Source organism: Phyllostomus discolor, chromosome X (genome assembly GCF_004126475.2).
Source record: "Phyllostomus discolor isolate MPI-MPIP mPhyDis1 chromosome X, mPhyDis1.pri.v3, whole genome shotgun sequence".
Lineage (NCBI taxonomy): Eukaryota > Metazoa > Chordata > Mammalia > Chiroptera > Phyllostomidae > Phyllostomus > Phyllostomus discolor.
Genome location: NC_050198.1, coordinates 100,779,281 through 100,788,157, shown reverse-complemented (window position 1 = coordinate 100,788,157; position 8,877 = coordinate 100,779,281). Strand labels below are relative to the sequence as shown.

Here is an 8,877-nt window from a genome sequence, read left to right as displayed (position 1 = left end):
GAAACCGAGGGGGTCAGAGTGGCGGCAGCCGGAGGGGTGAGGGAGGCCCCAGAAAAGGCCAGAGTGGCCCTTTTCGGGAGCTTTTACACAGAACGGCTCTGGAAAGAGGAGCCTCTCGACTCTTCCAAAGACTAACCTCGGGCTCCGTGAAGAAGTTTTACCCGCACATTCCAAGACTCTGGCGACCCCGTCACGCGCCGCGGGGAGGCGTGGCGACCGAGGGGAGGCTGCAGGCGGGGTGGGGTGGGGTGGGGCGGGGCCGGGGCGGGGCCTGGGCCGGGTGGGGCGGGGCCTGGGCCGGGTGGGGCGGGGCCTGTGCCGGGCAGGGCGGGGCCGGGCGGTCCCCCCGCCCCCTTGCGCCCCTTAGGGGCGGAGCCAAAGCGAGCTGCTTCTGCCCGCATCCGACTCTCCGCAGACGACGGCGAGTGGCAGAACAACATGGAGCCGGGCAAAATGGCGCTTACCAAGAACTCCCCGAGAGATGCCTTGGTAAGTTCCGACGGTGACAGGCGGAGGGGAAGCCCTGAGCGTCGGGAGCCGGGGCGGGCAGGCCCAGAGGACGGCCCGAGAACGGTGTCGCGTGCCGGCCTCCGCCCGAGCGGGGCGTCCCCGAAGGAGCGGGATGCGGGTATCTGGCTGCGGGGCGCTCTCCCGCCATCCCCGCAGTCCCGCCGAAGTGCGTAGGCCCGCGGGCCGGCTTTGTCTGCGGGACCTCGGTCCCGGCCGCCGCGTCGTCTCCGCGAACCCTGACTCTCGAGTCCCCAGGTCTCACGCTCACTCCCCCCATCACCTGCCTGAATGACAACCAGCTGTGGCCACCCCTTCCTCCGCCGGGAAAAGCGACCCCCGCTTTTTCCTTCTCTCTTTGCCCCCACCCCCACCCCCCGCCAAAAAAAAAAAAGTTTTCAGCAAAGAGGGTACGACGGCATTTGGTGTGTTCCTCACGCTCATGGGGGACGGTAAGGATAACTAATACCTGGCGGCCCAAAGAAGGGGGACCTTGTATCATTAAATATAGATACCACCTTGGGTCCAGTCTGGCTTTCTCATTTCCGGATTACATAGCTGGCGTTTTTCTTATTTCAATCCACAGGTAATGGCACAGATCCTGAAGGATATGGGAATTACAGAGTACGAACCAAGGGTCATAAACCAAATGTTGGAATTTGCTTTCCGTAAGTTCACAAAACACCAAAAAACTTTGCCTAACCTGTGAATTTGAGAAGATTCCTTTAGTCTAAAAACATTTTCAACTACATTACTTTAACAGTATCCTCAAAGTCAGCCTAAGGCAGTAAAAAAGAGCCCAAATAGGGGAAGATAGTATTTATATTGTGACATATTTTTAAAAATTGATCCTACACATAGGGCAACTAGATACTAAAAGCAAAATGCATAAACTTTCTGGAAATTAATGGACTCTTCCCTTAAGAAAAAAGTTGCCATAAATGTTAAGATGTTGTCATATCTGTAAGAAAATAATGTTTTGTTCTTCAAGGATATGTGACTACAATTCTGGACGATGCAAAAATTTATTCAAGTCACGCTAAGAAACCTAATGTCGATGCAGATGATGTGAGACTGGCAATCCAGTGTCGTGCTGATCAGTCTTTTACCTCTCCTCCTCCGAGAGATGTGAGCCAACTTTTAGTTCAAGTTCACTTTGCTTCAGATTTCTTCACTGTAGGTCTAATAATGATGTTTTGTTTTTAGTTTTTGCTGGACATTGCAAGGCAGAAAAACCAAACCCCCTTACCTATGATTAAGCCATACTCAGGACCCAGGCTGCCACCTGACAGATACTGCTTAACAGCTCCCAACTTTAAGCTGAAGCCCTTACTTAAAAAGGTAAACATGTTTTGGTCAATTGAGCTTTTTAGAAACTGGAAATGTGTTAGGGCCATTTGTAAAAAGCGAGTATCTGTACATAGATTAAAAGCTGATTTACTAGAATTTTGGAAAATTGACTGCTTTGGCCCTGGCCGGTGTGGGGTGAACATCGGCCTGCAAACTCAAAGGTTGCTGCTTCCATTCCCAGGCAGGGCACGTGCCTGGGTTGCGGACCAGGCCCTCAGAAGACACAGCCGATCCGTGTATGTCTTGCACATTAGTGTTTCTCTCCCTCTCTTTTCCCATCCCTTTCCTTCTCTCTAAAAAGAAATAAAACCTTTCCAAAAAATGCAGTTACTGCTTTGAAAACACCATGTATTTTAGCTGCTAGTTTAAAATATAAAATACAAGATGTTTAGAGCTAAAAGGAATCTCAGTGTTCATCTAACACAACACTTATTTTTCACATCAGGGAACTCACCCTAAACTTACCCATTGAGTTAGCACTAAAGCTAGAACGGATTCTCAGGTGTCATAACTACCAGTCTTTCCACTGTACCATAGGTTTTGTAGCAAAGCCTGATAAGAGACTGAATGATACACTGTCAGGAATTGGACTTGTCTTCAGAAATATGACCTAAGGTTCCCCCACCACTGAGAACATTCTCACACGGGGCTGCATTTGATGTCTGAAATTCCACTATAGGAGAGTTTGTTTATTTGAGGGGCTTTAGGTGTTGATTAGTTACAGTAATATTTAAAATTATATGGAATTTAGTTATCCTAAAAACACTCTACCTTAAACCAAATACTATATAAAATTATATGTACATACATATAGATTCATATCCACTTAGGAAAACCCTAGTTTCTTTTATTTTAATCATTGTTCTAGTACATTTTTCTGTCCTTGACTCCCATCCCAGCCCACCCACCCCTCCCTCTCCCCCTCCCTCCCATTTTCACCCCCACTAGTTTTTGTCCATGTGTCCTTTATACTTGTTCCTGTAAACCCTCCCCATTCTCCCCTGAGGGAATTTCAGGGGAGAATGGGAAAACCCCAGTTTTAATGTCAATTTAGAACATGAGAAGGAAAAAAAAAAAAAAAAAAAACAAGACATTCTTGCCATGCATTATCCATGAATACTTCACACCAACCATCCTGATTTCATTCCTGGTAAGTTCAGGTGTCGAATGGGAACATTAAAACGACTTCGTCTTGTTAAATCCCCTAGGGACCTAACCAGGGAAGACTAATTCCACGCTTAAGTGTTGGTGCTGGTAGTAGCAGACCCACCACCCCTACTCTAGGTAAGTGAGCAAGGGAAACGCCTTTTCTGGCGGGTAAAGAAGAAGTGCCTCAGCACTTGGTTTGGGGCTATAATCCAAGTCGAAAGGTGAGTCAGAAATTCCCACATGTGTGTTGCCATCATTATGTTTCCTCGTCCTCTGGTAAAACGGTAGACATGTATTTGACCAGACTTCAAAATGACAAAGCCACAAAGGGGATCCGATCCCAAATGAGTATAAATTTGGAACATGACCCAGCCTCCACAGTGGTGTAAACTGTGATGCCAAAAACAGGAGTTGAAGTTGTGTTTTCAAAACAAATAACATCGCCAAACACACTGATGGCCGTAGCCAGCTTATCAGACATTAAAGACGTTTCGGAATACATGGGCAGGAGAATGCAGTCGAAAGAGAGTTCAGGAATGTACAAGAAGCTGAAGGATATCAAAGGGAAAAATCATTCTGTTTTTAATACTAACCTGTTCAAAAGTAGTACTGATTGTGCTGTATCGCCTCTTCATCTGTGCTCATCTGTCTCCGTCATTCTGTGACCATTTCCTGCTTTCTGGCACAAGGTGTTCCAAGCTCATCTTGATTTTGCATCTCAGTCCTAGAATCAGCCATTTCTTCAAAGAGCTGTGATTGCTTTCCGTGGAGAACGGTGTTTAGAAACCATTATTTCTATCTTTTTAATGTCATTGTTTAGGTCATAAGAAAAATAGAAATAATGGACATAGAGTTCCTGATTTTATTTTTTGCCCTGAATGCTTGCTGGTTCTTTTTCACAAAGTGTTTTTTAGAAAACAGTTCCCTTCTCTTTGATCAGTATTATTTTTTGGCTCTTGCTGCTTAGAACCACGTCCTGTAGATTGCATATAGCTGTAGTGAAAGCAACATTTGATCTTTCAGGTGTGTAGATAATCTCTCCATATTCTCAGGACATGAATTTACATTTTCAGCATTTTCAAACCAGCCTGGTATGGTATTACTTACACACTTCTAATTACCTGCATGTGACCTTTGTGGACCAATTTGCATGTATAATTTGTGTAACTTTGTGGTCATAAACTTTTTATCTGTGGGTTCCTATTAAGTGGATACCAATTTTTTGAAAGTTTAGGCTGTGGTCATCATGTACACACATGTTGACGAGGTAACCAATTTTAGGTGTCAGTTGTGATTTTTATTCCCAGTTAGAGCGCTTCTCAGTCATTTTGCTGAGATCAGTAGAGCGTTCCTAGTTAGATATTGTACGTTTTAGATAGTCTCAAATCCATAGTTGAGGGAGCTGCCAAAAACTATTAAAGGTGCCATTTTTAACTTTAACATTTTTTTCAATGAGTTTTATAATACATAAGACCTAAGCAACTGCCCTGTTGAATTTCAAAGCCTCCACTCCAGACTTACCTAAATGTTAACAATTCCTTATAAGTAGTGGCCAGGAAAACAACTACCTACTGTGAATTTCCTCGACCAAATAAAATACTTACAGTGGTTGCTTCATGAAGCTTCACCAGATTCTTTGGAGCACTCCTTAATACACGAGAGCACGTGCCTAGGGGTGGAGATATGTTCAAGTCTCACTCCCTGGGTTTGGGAAAGAAAGCACTAGAGCCCACGATCACGATTCCTGGGGACCTTTGGGCTCCCTTCCCCCGGTTAGGCTTTCTTCTCCTTGTACCTGATGAGGAGGAGGGTTGTAGGGTTTTTTCAGTGATAGTTTTAGGGTTGTTGTTTTTGGTTTTGTTTTGTTTTTTTCTGGTAACTCTATCTCTGGGCAGACTGCTGGTTCCAGGGGGAAGGGCTGCGTGGAAAGCTTGCATCCCCAAAGGAAAAACTAGGAACGTACATGTTTTCCACAAATGCGTTTTTTTAGGGAGCTGTGATATCAGTGTAGAGGCTGAGTCTTGAAAAATTCATTCATGAATCAAATGTGCCTCGAGTGCCTGTTAGAAGCAAGGCACAAAAGCCATGTGCTCTCAAGAATAAAAAACATTAGCTGAGGCTTATAAGTTAGTGAACAATATAAGACACTACTAATAAGGCTCCTACATCAGAATAAGGGAATTTCAGAGGCAGGCAACAACTTATGAATAAGTCAAAAAGTTGGTAAAACAGAGGTGGTATTTGAATTTTACCTTGGAATAATGGGTAGAATTAAAATGACGGGGGCTTGGACTGCTTTTATCTCCAGGATCCCTTTGTACTGAAAAAAAATCTAGATATAGAAAAAGAGCATTCTTGTGCCCACCTGGGGACCCCCATCAGCCGTATTTGCTAGGCTTTTGTTAGATGCATGTTCATTGAGCTTCATGGGCATAGTGGACATCATCTAATTCTCAGCAAGTGACAAAGGTGAAAAGTGCCTCATAGCATAACTGATAGAAACCTTGGGTCTTCATTCTGCTGGCTTATTTCAACGCTCACCTTTATGACTTCCTGTCACTACAATTCAGTGCCAGCAGCTGTTTGAAGAGCTTTATAACGTGGATGGATTTCTTTTGTTTAATTCTCATCAGAATCCTATGAAGTAGATACTGTTGTCCCCCTTTGACAGATAAGAAAACAGGTACAGAAAGATTCAATAACTGGCCCAAGGACACTCAGCTAGTAAGTGATAAAAGCCTGAATTCAAACACAAACAGGTAGGCTTCAGAGCCTATATTTTCTTTTTTTAGTGAGAGAGAAACATCGATCAGTTGCCCCACATACATGCTCTAACTGGGGTTCAAATCCACAAACTTGTTTTTATTTTGGTGCACAGGATGACACCCCAACCAGCTGAGCCACCCGGCCAGGACCAGCCTACACTCTTTACTAACCCACTGCTCTCAACTTTCAGCATCTAAAAGCTTAGAAACACTTTCAAAGCTACTTCACTCTCCTAATGATTTTTTTTCTCACCTTTTATTAGTTTCCTGTGCTTTGAAGGTAGTTTCTGGTAAGCTAAGGAGGGCAGAATGTGAACCTGTATAGTAAGTCACCTAACTAACACGGTCTGTTAATTATAACTACAGCAACCCCACAAACAGTGTCTGTCCCAAATAAAGTTGCACCTCCCGTGTCAGTGACAAGCCAAAGATATCCGGTGCAGATTCCGCCTTCTCAGCCCACACCCGTCAAACCAGGTAACGTCTTACACGGAGTGGGGGTGTGGTGTAAGTGGTCCTTTTAAAATACCTTTTCTGAGTTCGGAAATCTCTGAGTACCATGCGATTATAGAACAGTTGACGTTCCTATAGCAAGAGTTAAACTGTTTTAATATCATACCAGGAAGGTGGCAGTAATGCTGCAAATCTCCGCGGGGCGGGGGTCTCTGAGCCCACTAAAATTGTATCAAATTTTAAATATGCGTACCATTCGGGGGAGGGAGAGTATACAGTGTGATCATCAGATTCTCAAAAAATACTGAATGAAACTCAGGGCGCACAAATCTGAGGCATCTTCAGGGAAAAGCACTTGGGGCCGTGTATTGAGGTTCGCATCTGAAACAGAACCACGCACGGTAAACGGCTTTCATAAAATATTGGCGTGTAGGGGAAGCGGCGCTCCTTACCTGAACATACGCGTGCCTTCAGCGTGCGCCGTGAATCCAGTGCGCTGCTTCCCATCACTCAGTAGTGCTAAGTAAAATGTTAGGTAGTTAAGTTAAAAAAAAGCTAACAGAATTCCTTTAACCTACACTAGATACTAATGTGAGTATTTAAAAATTTAATTCAACTTTTAGTGGAGCGTAATACATGGATTTCTTCTGTGATGTAGTTGCAGTTTGTGCTCTTGAAATTAGTAATTACGGTCAACTCTGCTGAAGAATTTTTACCATATATTTCTGATCCTCGGTAATTCATACCTTGGGGGTGTTTCTCCTTTGTTTACAGTTCCTGCAACAACTGCAGTTCCAAATGTTCTGATTAATCCTTCAATGATTGGGCCCAAAAATATTCTTATTCCCGCCAGCATGGGTTCATCACAGAACGCGGCCAATGAATCAAACCCATTGAAGAGAAAACACGAAGATGATGATAATGATACCGTGTGAGGAGTACAGTCTAGATGTACTTCAGATGCATAGTTGGTTTTGAGCCCAATATACTGAGCTAGAACGTTCTAGATCACAAGTTTTATCTTAGAAAACTTAAAGGTAGCTGCAATATTTTTCATGTTCCTGTAAAGCGTTAGATTTCTAAAGTAAGGCTGCCAATGTTTTTTTGATTAGGCATCAAGTAGAATAAGTTAAGCACCTGTTTCTTACTAGTTTCACTAATGTCGAGTCCTGCTATGGCAGTTCTATTTTTGGAAGCAGTTTTCTGCCTTGTGTCACTGACAGCATTTAAGTTTCAGTCTCTACAGCCTGATCAGTGGACTAATCTTTAACAGCATAATTTCTAATCTGCACTGAAGTACTTACTCCTTTCTTTGGCAAGGTAAAATAGTCACTATTATTGTCACCAGCTTCTTAAACCAAATCTCTCGATTTAGAAGACCTTTTTGGAGAGGATGGATTTAGAGGGATTCTAAATCGAATTTTGAATGTACTTAAGTTGGTTTTTTCTTTTTCTTTTTTTTTTTTTTTTTGGCGTTTCCTAACCTACCTCCTTAACGCCATTGCTAACCCCCATTCACTTCCTGCACCATCTCCTCCCCATAAGCTTAAGTTTCTCCCCATTTCTCTTCAATTTAAAAGGCCAAAACTGGAATTTTAAAAATATCATTCCTGATAATACACCTTTGCATCATTTTTCTATTTTAAAACCTACTTGATATGCCTGCTGTTCTGCAGTTCACTTTACCCTGAATATTTCCATTCTTCCAGAGCACTTGAGTTTTATCCCTGGTCTTCTATGCCCATTACACTTCACTCTGCTTTTGACGGGCAGTTTTGGGTCAGTTACATTCAGTTTCAGTCTTATATTCCAAGTTGATAACTCCACCATATTTCGCATTTTGAAATTTCACACAGATGACACTATTGCTTAAAATCTGCCTTGATAAGTATATTTGCACTAGACCTAGGCAAAACCACTGAAGAGCAAGCGTTGTTTTCCTTTTTACCACACGCTTTGATCACTACTGCTTGAACCCTCCTCCTATTGGTATAATTCAGATCAGTTTTCTGGCTGATTGCTGAGGATGTCGCACTTAAAATGGGATCACACCTGAAAGTTTTCTCCTGGTCTTACTTCCTCTAGAGGGCCCACCACGAAAACTCAGTAGTGTGAGTCAAATTGCACTTAGTAGGTGCACTCTACGTAGGGCCCCCAGTGGAAACCCACCTATAAACACCATATTGGGACACCGTATTGGGAACGATTTCAAAGCTTTCAAAACTAGAAGCAGGTTTGTGCAGTTTTTGTTTAACTTTGACATTCAACATAAGAGCACTTTTGCAAAATTTTCTAAGATTAATTTTCATATTTGAAGATCCTCAAAATTTAAAACACAAGTAAGTTTCATCCTAGGATGGTGCTTAATACATCTGAGACAACCAGTCCGGTAACAGGGAAGAAATGTCTCATCCTAGTTTGAGTGTTTGGGGATGTTAGGAAAAGGTGGTAAACTTACACAAACAGATCTGGGCAGCATCGTGGGAGAGAAATGGTCATTATTTCTAGCGTAGGATGTTGTTACTTGAATGTTCTCAGGGAGGCAGCATGTCACAAGGCCTAGGTTCTAGCCCTGGCTCCATCATCTACCAACTGTGTGACCTTACTTCACCTCTGAGCCTTGTTCTGTTTATTATTAGTAGTAATAGTAATA

At 43.2% G+C, this 8,877-nt stretch overlaps 1 protein-coding gene across 2 annotated transcripts; it reads left to right on the top strand.

Moving 5' to 3' along the window:
* Positions 1 to 321: 321 nt before the first annotated feature.
* On the top strand, positions 322 to 7,664 carry TAF9B (TATA-box binding protein associated factor 9b). Of its 2 annotated transcripts, XM_028522653.2 has the most exons (7): positions 322 to 489; positions 1,094 to 1,175; positions 1,499 to 1,635; positions 1,714 to 1,848; positions 3,066 to 3,141; positions 6,138 to 6,248; positions 6,999 to 7,664. In XM_028522653.2, exons 1-7 carry the CDS (start codon positions 439 to 441, stop codon positions 7,157 to 7,159), a joined length of 753 nt encoding a protein of 250 aa, XP_028378454.1. In that variant the 5' UTR covers positions 322 to 438; the 3' UTR covers positions 7,160 to 7,664. The 2 variants fall into 2 exon arrangements, with proteins under 2 accessions (XP_028378454.1, XP_035872196.1); XM_036016303.1 differs by lacking the exon at positions 1,714 to 1,848 and having other exon boundaries at positions 353 to 489.
* Positions 7,665 to 8,877: the final 1,213 nt, after the last annotated feature.